Source organism: Gavialis gangeticus, unplaced genomic scaffold (assembly GCF_001723915.1).
Source record: "Gavialis gangeticus isolate Ggan-Ray unplaced genomic scaffold, GavGan_comp1, whole genome shotgun sequence".
In the NCBI taxonomy this organism is placed as follows: domain Eukaryota; kingdom Metazoa; phylum Chordata; order Crocodylia; family Gavialidae; genus Gavialis; species Gavialis gangeticus.
Genome location: NW_017728997.1, coordinates 19,544,114 through 19,560,358, shown reverse-complemented (window position 1 = coordinate 19,560,358; position 16,245 = coordinate 19,544,114). Strand labels below are relative to the sequence as shown.

The 16,245-nt window shown below is 59.3% G+C and overlaps 1 protein-coding gene across 4 annotated transcripts in view; it reads left to right on the top strand.

The window, feature by feature from the left end:
* The window catches only part of PLXNB1 (plexin B1), a 72,651-nt gene extending 57,812 nt beyond the window's left edge, over positions 1-14,839 (top strand). For 3 of the 4 annotated variants that reach the window (XM_019504897.1, XM_019504900.1, XM_019504898.1), the window contains 16 exons: positions 390-538; positions 1,296-1,396; positions 2,177-2,394; positions 2,553-2,731; positions 3,466-3,532; positions 4,119-4,265; positions 4,699-4,876; positions 6,411-6,514; positions 7,248-7,332; positions 7,765-7,931; positions 8,944-9,104; positions 9,739-9,886; positions 10,289-10,353; positions 10,441-10,516; positions 10,871-10,945; positions 11,772-14,839. In XM_019504897.1, the coding sequence (XP_019360442.1) occupies positions 390-538; positions 1,296-1,396; positions 2,177-2,394; positions 2,553-2,731; positions 3,466-3,532; positions 4,119-4,265; positions 4,699-4,876; positions 6,411-6,514; positions 7,248-7,332; positions 7,765-7,931; positions 8,944-9,104; positions 9,739-9,886; positions 10,289-10,353; positions 10,441-10,516; positions 10,871-10,945; positions 11,772-11,876 (2,025 nt within the window). In that variant the 3' untranslated portion in view covers positions 11,877-14,839. Of the gene's footprint in view, positions 1-389; positions 539-1,295; positions 1,397-2,176; positions 2,395-2,552; positions 2,732-3,465; positions 3,533-4,118; positions 4,266-4,698; positions 4,877-6,410; positions 6,515-7,247; positions 7,337-7,764; positions 7,932-8,943; positions 9,105-9,738; positions 9,887-10,288; positions 10,354-10,440; positions 10,517-10,870; positions 10,946-11,771 lie in introns of those variants that run through there. The other variant, XM_019504899.1, reaches the window with a different exon arrangement.
* The last annotated feature ends 1,406 nt before the right edge of the window (positions 14,840-16,245 follow it).

Below are 16,245 nucleotides of genomic sequence, written 5' to 3'. Positions count from 1 at the left end.
ACAAAGCGGGAGGGCACGGACTCACTGCCGGAGTTCACGGTAGGAGCCCCGCGCAGCAGCCAGACCTCCTGGGACAATGCGGAGCTAGGGGTGGCTGGAGAGGAGACGGGCACTGGTGGGGTGGGAGAGGAGGGAGTGCCGGCCTCGTTCCAAGCTGCGCTCGGGGCAGGGGAGCTGCTGGCCACTGCGAGCTGGGCTGCCACGCTCTGGACTTGCCTTTGGGTCATGTAAGGTGCAGGGGGGGGCCTCGCTGGCTCTTCTTTGCGCTGAAATAAATCCAGGTCCCTACTTTCCAGCCCCAGTCAGGCACCCCCACAGCCTGTGGCTCAGACTGCAGCAGCTGAGGAGCCTGCCATGCAGAGTTCACCAGCGACGCATTTCTCCTGCAGGTGCAGATGGGGAACCTGGACTTCCTTCTGGGTAGGGTGCAGTATGACACAGAGAGCCAGCTCGCCTTCCCACTGGAGGCCCAGGTTGGCCTGGGTGTTGGCACCTCCTTTGTGGCCTTGATCGTGCTGGTCATCGTCTTCATCTACAGGTGGGAGGTGCTGGGGCGAGGGTGGAGTGCCCGGCCGCCATTGGCAGTAGTGCACAAGGGCCCAACCAGACCTTGGTGTCTGGGGACTACTCAAGGCCCCAGATCTACCCTGCTTTAGGCCAGATGCTGAACCACTGGGGCTGAGGGTCATCCTGCCATTGGCCTGGCACAGGTGAGGCTGGGTCAGCCTCAGGCAGCAGCACGTGGCTGTGGAGCAGGGAGTTTGCAGCTAACCCCAGGCATGCAGCTTAAAGAGTGGACTTGCACTAGCCGCCTCTACCCAGGGGATTGGGCTGTCCCAGGCCAGGAGCCCCTCCCTGTCTCACTGTTCTTGGGGCACCAGGGCTTGCCGTCACTTACCCAGCCTGCCAGCAGCATGGACTCCTCCAGTGGTGTTTCCTGATGAGGTTGTAGATAGAGAGTCTATCCCCCAGAAATGCTTAATCCACCACCCAACTGAGTGGGGTGGCACCCCCACTGGTCCAGGGTGCCCAGGAACTGACCCAAGGGAGATGCAGCCCAGAGCAGGGAGCTGGGTACTGGGGAGTGCTCCTTTATAGGAAAGCATCAGGGAAGATCATCAGCCCAGGGATTCTGGTGCAGACCATCGCCATGGCTGGGCTGGGCTGGTCCCGACCGGCCCGCGTCTGTGCCCTGGAAGTCTGCTGCCTCTTTAGGGGTAGGGGAAGTGTGCAGCCCCTCACCCCAGCTCTCAAGGCTGCCGGGGCACAGGGAACAGTTCTACTTCCCATTGCAGAAGGAAGAGCAAACAGGCCCTGAGGGATTACAAGAAGGTTCAGATCCAGCTGGAAAATCTGGAAACAAGCGTTCGAGACAGATGCAAAAAGGAGTTCACAGGTAAAAGCCCTGGAATCCTTCCACTGCAGGCAAAGGGGCTGCGTGGCTGCTCCTGCCCTCGCTGGCCACTGATGCTGCAGAGTTGGTTCCTGCTCTGTGGTCCGTGTGCCGCCATGTCCACCACATGGACTTCACCTAGCCTGGCCCGCGCCAGGAGCTCTTAGCTTCAGGGGACATTCGGGACCCCTTGGCCACGGGCAGTGTGTTCTACCACTAGCCTCCGCAAGCACGCAGTGGGGCCCAGCACCCTGTGAGGGGACAGGCTGTACGCATACTGCATCTCTGATTGGGTCAGGCAGTGAGACAGGTGAAATCGTGGCACTGCAGGGACTGTGCTAGGCAGTATCTCCCTCTGGCTTGTTGTGCTGTCTGGTGTCCCCGAAATGCAGCCAGGCACCAGGTTTGCCCTCCCACAGGCAGCAGCCATAAGCAGTCCCCACATCTATGGGTGCAGTGTTCTTTGCTCTTTTAAAGCTTGAACTTGGCGTCCAGCTGCAGATAACCGCCAGGGCCAGGGCTGGAGAGGTCTGTACAGACACATTTCCAAGTGCTTTGACCAGTCCTGTTCTCTGTGCTCCAAACTGTGGGGCTCCAGCCCCTCCCCAGGGAGATGATGCCAGAGCGTTGTCTCCCTGGCAGGAGGCTGGTCCTGGTACGTGGTTCTTCTGTTCCATCCCGCATGCCACAGCGGTGTCCTAGCTTCCAGCCCTCGTACCATACTGCGGGTCATGCAGTCGCCGACTCTTTTCCCCAAAACGCAGCAGCTCCCTTCTCTTCCAGACTTGATGACAGAGATGATGGATCTCACTAGTGACCTTGTGGGCACCGGGATCCCCTTCCTGGATTATAAGTCATATGCAGAGCGCATTTTCTTCCCTGGGCACCGCGAGTCACCGCTGCAGAGGGACCTGGACATCCCAGAGTGCCGCCGCCAGACAGTGGAGCAGGGCTTGGTGCAGCTTTCCAACCTCCTCAACAGCAAGCTGTTCCTCACCAAGGTAATGCCTGTCGTGCCTCCAGCACTGATAAGCAGTCTGCAGGCGCTGGCCACTGCTTACGGTGATTGTGCTGAACAGCTCTGCTCCTCCTGCCTCTTGGGAGAGCCTGGAGCTGGGGGTCTGCCCACTTTTGCTCAGGGGACTCTCCTGCCTTTCAGTTCATCCACACTCTGGAGATCCAGCGCACCTTCTCCCCAAGGGACCGGGCCTACGTGGCTTCCCTGCTCACAGTTTCACTGCATGGGAAGCTGGAGTACTTCACAGACATCCTCAAGACACTGCTGAATGACCTCGTGGAGCAGTATGTGGCCAAGAACCCCAAGCTGATGCTGCGCAGGTGAGCCACAGCCCCAGACCTTCTGGCTGGATTTGGTGGGTTTCCTGGGCAGAACTGTTCCCGCCTGGTGACGGAGGCCAGCCAGTGCCTCTGTGGCAGCTGTCAGGTGAGGGGCTGGGCTGCAGGTGTCCAGCAGGTGTATGGACATGAACTGGTGCCAAGGAGGAGGCCACAGAAATGAGGGCCCCTTCATCTGGCTGAGACGAGCAGGGAAGGAGTGAGCATCAGCGAGAGCCCTTTGTTCTGACCTTCCTCCGCGGAGCTTCCCCCTGGGTTATGACGCTGCCGCCTGGCCCGGGACTCTGCTGTCTCTGCCTGTTCCCTCCAGAGCACTGCTCGTCTGGGCTGGCTCCGTGCAGCCACTGGGCCTGCAGTGCTGTGGGTAGCCCCTGGCTGTAGGAAGCGCCCTCGCTCCTGGCTCCCTCCGCTCTGTCGGTCTGAATCCTTGCCCTGGTTCTCAGAGCTGTGCAGTGACTCCGCTGGAAGGCCAGCAGCCAATGCCCCATCCTCACCTTTCTCCTCCCCTTTGCAACCAGGCCACATCCGCACAGAGCAGCTCCTCAAACAGTCCCCTTTCCCATGGAGGCCGCCTGTCCAGCTGTGGCACGGCAGGGCCCAGGCATGACGTGGTGGGGCTGGAACCCAACAGTGCGTCCCGCTCTGTCACCTGCCTGCCCGGCTCTGCCCCTGCCTGGGACGTGGCAGTCCTGTAACTCACCTGGATTCTCTTTCAGGACAGAAACAGTGGTGGAAAAGCTGCTCACTAACTGGATGTCCATCTGCCTGTACGCCTTCGTACGGGTAAGAGCCCTTCCTCCCCAGGACTGGGGAGGTGACAAGAATCCCTGACCCCACTATGCTTCTGCCGGCCCACCTGCTGCATGGGGCTGCAGTGAGCAGCAGGGAGGGGCTGGACTGCTCATGGCACAGAACCAGATCGCACTTGCCCAGCTCCCATGCTTGGTCTCCTTGGCTTTCCCAAAGTACTGACACAGCCTGTGGCTTGCCCAGGTGCAGCCCTGTGCCCAGAGTGTGGGTGTGCCTCCCCATGTGCCAAGGGATGATCTGCAGGATGCCCTGAGAGCAAGGAAATGGGCATGAGCCTTGTCCTGTCAATGGGAAGGCGACTGGACTGCCCCAGGTCATGCAGAAATGGGCACTAAGCTCAAGCCTCAGGGATCCCACTCCAGCTCCATAGCCAGACACTCGTGCTGTGTTTGGCATTCGGCATGTGCGTCATGGTGCGCGGGAGAGAGAGACCTGTTGCTCTCACACAGAGAAGCTCAGACCCTTCCGTGTGGCACTGCCTGGTGCCTGCTCCCGTGATGCTTCTGCCAGAGGAGTGAGCACAGCTCCTTCCCCAGCTCAGCTGCTCGATCTGTTCCAGGACTCCGTGGGGGAGCCGCTCTACATGCTCTTCCGTGGCATCAAGCACCAGGTGGACAAGGGGCCTGTCGACTGGGTGACAGGGAAGGCCAAGTACACCCTGAATGACAACCGCCTTCTGCGTGAGGACCTGGAGTACCGGCCACTGGTGAGAGCTCCCTGCTGCAGCCCTCGGCCTCCCTGTCCACCCCCTTGGGAAGTGCTGCATGGCTGTCTGCTGCCTCCAGGGTTTCCTGCCGGTGGATTCCCCCTGGCAGAGCTCCTGGCAAAGTTAGAGCTGCTCTAAGCCGGGTCATGCGGCCTGGGGCCTCCCAGCAGCCCCAGTCTCTAGCCACACCCCTCCTGCTGGCTCTGACCACAGCTTGCCATGGGGCAGGAGGGGCAGAAGAGCTGCTCTGTGCCCCCCAAGGGCTCCTGCCCAAGCCCCATCATGCCATTGCGCCTCCTGCCAGCGTCCACAGAGCTGTGGGGGAGCTGGTCGGGCATTGCTGGCCCTCCAGCAGCTGCCGCCAACGTGTTGGGGGAGGCAGGCGTGGCACATTGGGCACAGCGTGGCCACAGCTACTCTTCTTCCTTCCCAGACACTGACTGCCCTGAGCCAGGCAGGAGGCGCTGAGGACAGCTCAGAGGACTCCCAGGGGGTCTCTGTGAAAGTACTGGACTGCGACACCATCATGCAGGTGAAGGAGAAGGTCCTGGATCAGATCTATAAGGGGACGCCATACGGTCACCGGCCCGACCCAGACTCCCTGGACCTGGGTGAGCAGAATGCAATGGCACCAAAACTTCATGCTGGGGCAGGAAAGCAGAAGCAGCTCATGCCTGCAGACGGTGCAGCTGGGGGGCGTGATGCTGAGCCCTCAGCTTTGGCAGAGAGGGTTTAGAGGCCCTGCCCCAAGGACCCGCCATCCAGCATGCGGCAGGGCAGAGGGACTGCAGGCGGAGGGAGGGTGCTGGCAGCCTCAGCCTCAGCCCTTGTAGCATGTTGTGCCTCATGCCTTTTCCACCTTTCATTGTTTGGAAATGCCTGCTGCGTCTGACGTGGGCAGCGGGCTTTTGCCAGCAGACCATTGGAGCAGGCGGGCTTTAGGGAAGGATTGGAAAGAGGAGGAGCACACGTGCCGGGGTCCCAGTCAGTCCGGCCATCGCAGATCGCAGGCTCAGGCTGAGGGCAGGGGCCACTTGGAGTTTTTTTCATGAGCAGAGAGCAGCTGTTTCTAGAAACATGCCTTCTGCTCCTGGGAAAGATGCTGCAGCCGGGACGAGGCTGGCAATCCATCTGCCGTGCAATCTGAGTTTGAGTTGCTTGCCCCTCGGCAGGCCACAGGGGAAGCATCGCCTGCACTGCCCCTCTCCTGGCACCACTGCATGGGGATGGGGGCTGTCATCCAGTCTGACGGCTCAGTGTTTAGCCACTGGGGGGGGGGGGGGGCAATTGTCTCCTGTAGCATAAAATTGGCTGGATATTCTGTGTTGATTTGGTAGGCTGGGTTTTTTATTTTTCTCTTCTCTCCCTTGTTTTCGGCCTGCCTCTGAAGCTTGGCCACAGTGGAGACAGGGCCCTGGCTGAGCACTTTGCAGGTTACATCTGTCCCCATCCTGCATTAAGTGCCTGGCTGTTGGGGGGGGTCACCTGTTTATGGCGACTGCCAAAGTCAGGGCCACAAAGGACTCACCCTCCCCTCCCATTCAGATTGGCGGGAGGCTTGCGGGGGTTGATGTGGTCTCTTCAGTTTAAACTACATGTTTCCTGTCGTGCATCCCCCATCTCCTGTCCCTGGAGCTGTCACCTCCGTATGAGTGCCACCTCTTGGCAGTGGGAGGAGATGACCCTGGCAAGTGGATCTGCCAGCAAAGTGCCAGGGTCCTTGGGCGGCTGTGGAAACCTCAGGGTTTGGCTTGGAAGGGGGCCTGCACATCTCTCTCCTCTTGCACTCTCTGTAGTGCTTTGCCTGTCCAGCCCTCAGCACCCTTGCAGCAGCTGCTCCAGAGGTAGAGACAGGGAGAAACAGGAGCAGAGGCAGACAAGGCTTTCTGTCCCCAGTGCCCGAGCTGCTGCAGTCGAGACATACCCTGCAGCAGTGGTGGGACTGCACTGTTGTGGTGCAAGTAGCCCACAAGCAGGGACCCCTCTGGGTCGCATGACCAAACTCTCAGCCCGTGTGCATTGCTGACAGGCTCTGGGCATGTTACTGATTTCACCCGACAGCCCGAGTGGGAAACGGGGCTCTAAAGCCAGCTCGGCTCTCGCAGCAGAGCGATGACGTCTGCGTTCTGTTTTCTGTGGCTGCAGAGTGGAGATCGGGGCTGGCAGGTCACCTGATCCTTTCTGACGAGGACGTGACCTCCGTCATTCAGGGAACCTGGAAGCGCCTGAACACGCTTCAGCACTACAAGGTCAGAACTGAGCATCCCTCCTAGCCTCGCTGCCCCCACGTCAGCACTGGGCTAGCCGGGTCTGCCTGGGGATGTCACCACTGCCTGAGCCTGCGGAGGGGACCAGATGGGCCTGCCCTGGGGCTTCTTGCGGTAGCATGTTCCAGGCCTGTCTGTGAGGAGCCGAGACTCTCCCCTGCTTTTAACATGATGGTTTTCAGCTGCTGCAGCCTCCCTATGTGGCCCCTGGTAGCCAGGAAGGCTCTTTGTGGCTTGACAGATATGCTTGAACTAGTTTCAGGAGACACTGTGTTTGGGGCAAGGGGCTGGATCAACTACCCAGCCCTGGCAAGAGGCCTGTCCGCAGCACTGGGCAGCGCTGTTGGGGTGGTGGGAGCCTGAGGAAAAGGGGAAGAGGTGTGCTGGTCTCTTCAGGCCCTTGGAGCAGCAAGTGGGAAGGAGGTGGCCCTGTGCCCCATGTGCATTTCATGCTGCAGGGCCAGTTGTGCAGGGTGAGGGGACTGAGCTCTCCTCCATTTTCTGTCCAGTGCATGCTTCTCACCCTGCCTGCACTGCACAGATCAAGTCAGTAGCAGGGCCAGGAGTGAAACCTGGGGTCCCAGCTCTCTGTCCCCTTTGCCTATGAGTGAGGTTGCACTTGCTTACGGGCAAGCAGCTGTGGGCTGTGAATGCTACCTGGCAGGCTGAGGAGGTGCACTGGGCCCTGGTAACCCTGAGCTCCTTTTGTGCACAGGTGCCTGATGGAGCAACAGTGGCACTGGTCCCACGTCTGACCAAACACATCCCCCGGGAGAATCAGGACTACATCCCTGGAGAGAGTGAGTCTTGGGCACGCTCGGAGCTTTCACTCGCCATTTCCATAACAGTTCCTGGCAAGCTGAGACTGCTCTTCCTGGCCATCGCCTCCAGACACAGGGCCTGCCTTTGAGCGGTGTCTTCTTTGCCGTTAGCATTGCCAGGAAATCTGAGCTCTCAGTATCGGGGGAGAGCTTCCCTTGCATGTCTGAGAAGTGGAACAGGGTATCAGAAATGGGGCAGGCACAAGAGTCAGACAGAGCTGAAATTCTCCAGCTGTCACCCCCATTCCTGCGGCACACCGAATGGGTCTCTGGGCAGTAAGCTGAGCGCAAGCCCAAGCATGCTTGCTGCCATCTCCCTCAGGGCAGGGAAGCCTGAGGCTGTCTCCACAGGTGGCTGGTGGCATGGCAACCCTGTGGGATACTGAAGATTTCATGCCGGGTTTGTTTCAGAAACGCCAATGCTGGAGGATGCGGATGAGGGAGGAATAAAACTTTGGCACCTGGTGAAACCCACAGAGGAGCCGGAGCTGCCCAAGCACCGTCGAGGAAGTTTGCGGGACCGGGAGCGAGCCAAGGCCATTCCAGAGATTTATCTGACACGCCTCCTCTCCATGAAGGTAGGGCAGGGGGCTGGCCGAGCACCACCTGCTGTGGCTGGGACCTGCCTTCCCAGGAGCCAGTGCCCAGTGTCTTAGACAAAGGCCAAAGCGGGCTTTGCCAACCATGCGCTGCATGGCTGGAGGAAGAGACACCTGCTTCTGGCTCACTGATGCATGTGGTTGCTGGCTGCGTGCTTATGCCGGTGCCACGCTGTCTGCGTCTTGCATTCACTGGTTACAGCACCTCTTGCAGGGGAGAGGCGCTGTTGCCCCTTCAGTGTTCTGGCGTCCGTGCGCTGGGGTTCCTCCAAGGCGGGGAAGAGGCCCTGGTTCATTGGCCACCAGCAGCAGGATGCATGTAGACATGCAAGAGACAATGAATGGCCCTCTTGGCAAAGCTCCTGTCTGTGGATCACATGAGCCACCCTCCCACCCCCGCCTTTTCCTTTCATGATATTCTAGAGCAGTGAGGGGTGGAGGGCTGGCTGAGGCTGCCCTGTCCTGCCCTTCCTGTTTTTGGGTGGAATGTCCATGGGCATGCATGGCACAGATGTGGACACATGGACGCACCAGGAGAGGGTTTTGGTCTTCAACATGAGTCGTGTGCACCTAGGGGGTATCCACAAACACAGGTAGAGCATTGTCCGGCCAAACCACACAGCCTGCCTGCTTGTGCCTCCCTGCTGCTCCTGAGTCCAGTGTGACACCCCCTTGTACAACCACTCTTCCATGGAAGTTGCAACTTCTGGCCCCAGCACTCGCCATCCTCCCTAGAAGTGAGGGGTTTCTGGTGGTACCTTTTATTGGCCCAGCTGTGCAGATGGGAGAGAGGTTAGACAAGCTTTTGGGCACCAAGTGCCCATCCTCAGGCTGGAGAAGAAAACTCTGACTGCTGGCAGCAGACACAGCCTGACTCTGAGCTGGTGGGGAGCTGGTCTTGAGTGAAACAAGGTGACTCTTTCCCTGCCCGAGCACTGGGTGGTTTTTCTTCTCCCTTCTCTTTCGTTAACTGCATCCATCTTATCTCCAGGGAACGCTGCAGAAGTTTGTAGATGACTTGTTCCAGGTGATCCTCAGCACCAGCCGCCCCGTCCCCCTGGCTGTCAAATACTTCTTTGACCTGCTGGATGACCAAGCAGTGCATCACGGCATCACAGACCCTGAGACCATCCACATCTGGAAGACAAACAGGTACCTCATGCCCCCCCATAGCAGAGGGTCCCCCACTGTGGTCCATGAGTGCACTCTGCGGCTCCACTGCCAGGTGCCTGGGATCAGGCTCCACTGCCAGGCAGGGGTGGAGAAGGCGCTCGGTGTGGGATGGAGAGTTCGGCCCCTGGCTCTGCCCCAGGAGGGTTTGCCGGAGCTGAAGGTAGCAGCTCAGCAAGATGGGGAGGGGTTTGCATCGAACACCCACAGCTCCAGATCGTACGTGCCGCTAGGATGCCATGGGGCTGTCCCGGGATGTGGGCGAGACTGCGCAGTCGCCATTCTGCAGTGTTTTCCATGGTGTTCGAATCGTGACGCTTCTCCCGGCGAGGAGCCCTGCTGCCCAGGAAGCCCTCAGTTCTCTGCTGGCCCCTGCACTTCAGCAATATTGTGCAGTGCTTTCTGCCCGCTGCAGCGAGGCTGCGGCCCTCACTGGGTTCAGCCCCGATGGCCCATTCTCGGGCTGGAGCCATTCAGGTCCCATTGTGCTGCGAGCTCTGTGCTGCCACCGCAGCACTTTGTCATGCAGGGCCGTGTGGCCTGCTCCTCGGTCACGGTGCAGCCCTGAGCCGTGCCTTGCCATGCTGCTGACCCCTGCTCCCACTGTCCCTCGCAGCCTGCCCCTGCGCTTCTGGATCAACATCATCAAGAACCCACAGTTTGTGTTTGACGTGCAGACGTCGGATAATGTCGACGCTGTGCTCCTGGTCATCGCCCAGACCTTCATGGACTCCTGTACCATTGCTGACCACAAGCTGGGACGGGTACGTGCCCCCATGGCGAGCAGAGGAGGAGGGTAGCCTTCCAGCCAGGGCTCCCTTCCCTGCTGAGCAGATCACTGCCCAGCCCATGGCAAGCTCCAGCCGAGCTGTGTGCATCCTCCTTTGGGCCCTGAGACATCATGCCACATCCTTGCCAGGGCACAGCCCCCTTCTGCCCTTCTCTGGTGCCTCCTACTCTGGACATGGCAGGAAGCTGCTCCCAGCCTGGCTCGCATGGGACACCTTTCAGGGATTGCTGCCCTGGGGAGAAAGTGGAAGCCTGGCCCTGGGACAGCCTGCCCTGGATGGGGCCCTGACTGCTTGCCCATGGGGATGCAGGGCTTGGCAGCTGCCTTCTCTGGTCTTGCTCTCTGAAACATGTTGCCCTGCTGCTGACTGTTACAGGACTCCCCAATCAACAAGCTGCTCTATGCCCGAGACATTCCTCGCTACAAGCAGATGGTGGAAAGGTAGGGCTGGGGGCAGGAGGGGGGTGGGAAAGGAGGCTGAGGAGCAGATCAGGCAGTGATGCCTGGCCTGTGTTCCCTGCCCTGCAGGTACTATGCAGACATTCGCCAGACCATCTCTGCCAGCGACCAGGAGATGAACTCTGCCCTGGCCGAGCTCTCAAGGGTAAAGAGCCCCCTGCCTCAGATCCTCCTGCAGCCTGGGTCACCCAGCTCCCTAGCATGGGGGCCACACTAATGAGCCTGCCCCGTGGCTGGGACCAGGCCAAGTGTGTTTCCCAGGGGCATGGCCCTGCAGGGCAGCCCAGCAGGAGCTGGCACTGTTGCAGGGCTGGGGCATAGTGGTGCACTGAACCACAGCCAGTTAGCAGCACTGCCCTGCTGTCCTGTCCTTGTTGCTCCCATGCTGCTTGGCGTTCTCCACGCATGCTCCAGCGGGCTCCGGGGCACAGAACCAAACATGCCCGCTCGCCTGGTGGCCCCCAGAACACCTGGCTAACCCGACTGTCTTCTTGCCCAGAATTACTCAGGTGAACTCAATTCCCTTGTGGCTCTGCACGAACTCTACAAATACATCAACAAGTACTACGACCAGGTGAGTGAGGCACTGGCCTGCTGACCCATTGGGGCCAAGTGTCCCTCCCCTCTTTCCCCTATGCCGGCCCTGATGTACTTTTGGTGGAGAGTTTGTGTTGGCGGCATCTTGGTAACAGTGTGGTAGGTGCAAGAGAACAGGAAAAGGGATAATGTTTGAAATGTGTGGATTTGAGACTCTCATGTTTATATAATGCTTATGTCTTTGTCCAACAGACTGTGCTGGTTAATATTACTGATGTGACGATAGTGTTTATTTGCGCGGGGCGGGCAGTGGGGGAGAGAGTTAAGGTTATTTTTATTTTACTGAAAAATGCATTTCTTTCTTGCTTTCTCTTTCTTTCTCTTTTTCTTTTTGTGATGAATGGCTTTGGTCTATTAGTATTAGAGTATTTATGATGCCGTTAACCATTCATTTCCTTGCTTCTAATTGTGGTGTAAAGGCCACGTCAGTAACCAGCTTCACAAGAACATAAGACCTGCCATGTACTGGTCAGACCCCAGGCCCACCTTGCCCAGGCTCTTGTGTCACACAGCGGCAGAGAGCGGATGCTGAGAGGCAGTGAACAGGGTCTGACCAGGGTTTTTCCCATTGCCCCTCTCCAACTTGCAGCCTCCAGCATTTAGCCTCAGGAATGGATGTAGCATCCCCGGGTAGGAACTGGGGGGAGGAGGTGCCTCAGGGGTATCGTGGGGGTCCACTAAGATAGCTTACTGTGTGTGTCCCAAGGCCCAGTGCTATAACCAAGCTGAGCTTGTATCAGCAGCATGGGTCTGTTGCTGGTAGCCGGAGGGAGGCTCCCAGTGAGCTCTGAGTCTCATTCCAGATCATCACTGCCTTGGAGGAAGACCCGACAGCCCAGAAGATGCAGCTTGGCTACCGACTGCAGCAGATTGCTGCTGCCGTGGAGAACAAAGTCACTGACTTGTGACCCCAGCAGACTGGCTGCAATGCTCTTGGCTGGGGAAGAGATGGACTGCGCTGCTCACAGGGGTTTGGCAGCCAGACAGGAGGTCCCACTCACTGCCTGGCCCCAGCATCCCTGCAGCGCAGGCATGTGACCTGGGAGGGGTGGCCAATCTAACACAGAGTCCAAGCGTACTTGTGTCTCAGAGGATCATTTTTTATGGATTTTTTTCCTTTCTAAAACGAGCGTGGCTGCTGCAGACTCTCCAGACCAGAGCACCAGGGCCCAGCGGTGTCCTTCAGACACTGTGCATGCGTCACGGAGCCAGACAACACAGGAGCTCCAGGACCAGGCCATGTATCCTCTCTCCCTGGCCTCCTAGGAGCCCCTGACCTCACACTGGTGCCATGAACATCCCCATAGTCTGGCCTCTCACCTGGATGCCATATACCCACCACGGGTCACACAGCCACTATGCGTGGCCCCAGCTTGTGCCGGACCAGTTGCCACGTGAGCTTCCCAAGGCCTCTCAGGAACCAGCTGGGATCTTGGGAAGCCCAGCGCAGCCTGGTTGAGGGGTTACCGCCCCAGCCTAACCTTATGGAGAGGTGGGCATTTCTGCCATGGCTCAGAGAGCCTTCCCTGGTGGTGCCACCCAGCTGGGCTGTGGCCACCCCGCACACGGGAGACGCCCAGGAGAGCTGGGTGCAGGGAGAAGGGACAGGTTGGAGGGAAGGGGTGATAGTCTCTTGCACTCAGGTTCTGGTCTCCCTCCCTGCTCGTGTGCAGCTGGCAGTGCTAGTGGGCATGACATGCTCACCACAGGATGACCAGCCCTGAGGGTTGTGCCCAGTCCTGGTGTGAACAGACCCTGCTCCACTGCCTGTTCCCTTGGACTGAGGTTAGCGCAACCTGCCAAAGGGGCCAGATGGCTCTGACGCACTGTCCTGTGATCCAGCTACGAGTCTGTCCCTCTGGGTCTCTCCTGCTCAAGACTGCCTTGTGGCCATGCCCCTCTAGCTGGGACCTGCTGAGGCTGCTGCTCTGAGCTGGACCATGAATGCCCTGGAAGGACGGAGCATGTAAGCGCTGAGGGGGTGCTGCTCTGTGCAACTGTCCCTCACTTGGATGAGTGTCCCTCTGCCATCCAGACCTGCTGTCAGAGTGGGAGCAGTGCCCTTTGGGCAGAGCTGGGGAGAGGGTCCAGCTTTTCCAGGCACATCAGACTCCAAACCCTTCTGGCCTCCAGCTTTGTGACCTTTCCATCTCACTGATGGCCCCTTCCTGGGGCATGCAGGGCTGGGCAGGGCAGCTGCAGCCCCAGCAGGCTTGGGAAACTTCTGTCTGAGCCCCTGCAGCGCCCACAGTCCTGGATACAGCTGGCGAGAGAAGAGGATTGCTGTGTTCATCCAGCCGTCTGGACCCAAGCACTTGTCTGAGCAGCGCTCCTGCTTGGTCCTTCAGCTTTTCCCTGCAGCTTGAGGGCAGCAGTTGCTGGAGCATGACACTCTTCTTGCACCTTAACCAAGCTGGGAGGTGTGGCAGGGTCCAGTGCCTCTTTCCTCTGCTGCCACTCTGCTTGTGGAGAGGTCACAGAGCTCTTTTCTCCAGGGACACTCATGTGAAAACAGCAATAACAAAAAATACAGATTGGTTAGAAACCGAGAAAATTGAGCTAAAAGAATAGGGATGGTTTACGGCCCTCTCCAGCTGGAAACTTCTCACCAGCAAAACAGGATGGGCAGCTTTGTTGGGTCTGTAGCACCTCTCCACCGCAACGGTTCTGCTCAGCCTCTCCTGTTGGGCTGCCCCAATCCCTTGCAGCCTCAGCCCCCTTTTCAGTCCTTCTGCGAGGGTCAGCTTGTATGTTCAGATGTGCCCCCTGGGGTGCTCAGTCCGTGTCATTCACATGGTGCCACTGCAGAGTGAGGTTTCATGCTTAAAAGACAGTCGTTTGATAAGGTTTTCTGTGTGATGGGGGAACAGCACATAGCAGGTTTCTTCTGGCAGCCCCACATGGTTCCTCCTGACATTCCTGTCTCCACAGGCTGGCGTGTCATAAGCCAGGGACTTCCATTTCTGCAGGTTGGGTAGGGTCACCTTCCCAACCCAGGAGCCCGACTGGGGGTGGGAGTTGGGTCAGGTGTGTGTGCTGCAATATGCCCTGTGGCTCGGCGGGACATAGGGAGGTCGCACCCTTCGTTATTCTGTCACCACAAAACGCAACTTGTGGGCGGAGCCTTGATCCACTGTCACAGGTACGAGGCGACTTGCCTCAGGGAGGCAGAGAGCACAGTTTGCTTCCAGAACGGGGGAGTGGGATCCAAAATAGCATTACCAGGCTGCAGCATCAACATCCCATGGTGCTGGAGCCTGCCGAGCTGGGACTGAGCTCCCGCCTTTGGCTGCAGAGTCCTGCTGGCAGCTCAGCTTTCACTTGCACCCACACAGTTTTCTTTACAACAATAAGGGCTAGAAGCTTTTTAAATAACGGCTTACATTTTGCAGAAACGGGGTGGGGGGGGGGACACACGACACAGCCAGGACGTAGCACATGCTGGCACGCTGTGGTCCCAGGCTGCTGCACTGTGATTCTGCTTTTGGTGCCTTTCTCCCTGGGCTGAGTCCTTTGGTTTCCAGGACACCAGGTGCGTTTGCGCTGATATTTCTGCCCCTTGGGGGAACGTACATTCACCTCCTGTCTCAACGCTGCCCTTCTCTATTTCCCAGTTCGCTGCCATCTGGCTGGCCCCGTGTCCGTGTCCTGTTCCTTCTTGAATTCCTGCCCCTTTGTGCCATCTTTCTCAAATTGGAATTAATTATTAATATAAAAAGCTTGAAAAATCTGAATTTTGTTACATAGTGTAATAATTGTTTGTAGATACTATTGTGAGATGTAGGAATCTATTGGTGAGATGAGAGGTTATGTCTGTAAATAAGCAGTTTAGAGCCCAAATGATTTTAATAAAGAGAGAATTCTTACCTGAGTAATTCAATAAATTTTAATATACAACGCAGAACGGGTGTTGCACTTCTGTGCCACGACACGGGGCGGCTCTCCCCGGCACGGTGCCCTTCACCGCCGCCTGCAGCGCCCAGGAGCAGGCAGGTCTGCACCCAAACCCGTTCGGCTTCAGACACACTGGTCAGGCCCTGCCGCCGGTCCCCCAGGCTTGTCCAGGGAGGAACCGCTCTGATTCTGCGGGGCTTTGTGCGCGGCTGTGGCAGGGAGCAGCTGCAGGGGCAGAGGGGAGTTCGCTCCTGTCTCACGCAGCTGCCTGAGCCAGGCCCTGCGGGGAGAGCGCTGCTGCCCTTGCTCAGCGCTGATGCCCACTTGGGCGAGGGACAGGCACGCTGTCCTCCAGGGCTGCAGGCAAGGGCAGAGGAGCTGCCTGGGGTGGCTGCTGCCGCATGGAGGCTGGGGGCTGTTGAGGCTGCAGTCGGGCCCCAGCCTGCGCTTGGTGGCAGAGGCATGCGCTGCATCGCAGGCTGAAAGCCACGGCAGCTGTGGGGGCTCGGAGCAAGGCTGCCCTTGGGCACAGGCAGGCACTAAGGAGGTGAGCTCCAGAGCCCTTGGGGCAGATGCGTCTCGGGGCCGGAGCGCGCCGCTCAGCCTGTCGGGGTCTGATGTAGAGGACGTGGAGCCAGACGGACCCGGCCCTGCCCCAGGCGTGGTCCTGGCAGCTACAGGGCTCAGTACACGGGCCAGGGCCCGGCGTCTGGCCGGAGCCAGCTGGAGGCAAAGGCCACGACCTGCGGCTGCGGTGGGGAGCTGGAGCGTGAGGCATTGCCCTTGGGCTTCGGGGCCGTGTGGGCAGTTCGGCTCCTGGCTGGAGAGCCACCGTTTCGAGGCCCGTGGAGCGGCGCTGGCGGGGCAGGCAGCGGAGCGCGTCTGTCCCCTGGGGAAGGAGCGTGTCAGGCCCCTCTGCCAGGGCCCGTCCCCGAGGGGAAAGCGCGGGGCACGGTGACGGCAGTGCTGGGGCTTCTCGCAGGAAGAGGCCCGTGGCCCTCATGTCCCTCCTGCTCTGCTGCACCCCTGCGTGGGCCAGGGCCACGGTGGAGGGGCACAACGGTCCAAGCTCAGACCAGTCTCACGGGTGCAATGGCCCCGCCGGTCCCAGCGCGCTCTGTGCAGCACGTGGACGCTTGGCAATGGCCCTGAGGCCTGGGCCGGCTCCCGTCGGGGTGGCACTGGGCTGTGCCCCCAGAGGCCAGTGCGGGGTGGTGCTCGGGGCCACATGCCCCAGCGTGGCCAGGACACGCTCCTGGGCGCTGGGGGAGGAAGAGCTCCAGGGCCAGGGGCAGCAGTGGGCTTCGTGTGCCCCGCCAGCTGGGACCGAAGCTCAGAGAAGCGCTAACTTGACGCAGGGATAACCTCTCCCCTCGCAGCCCC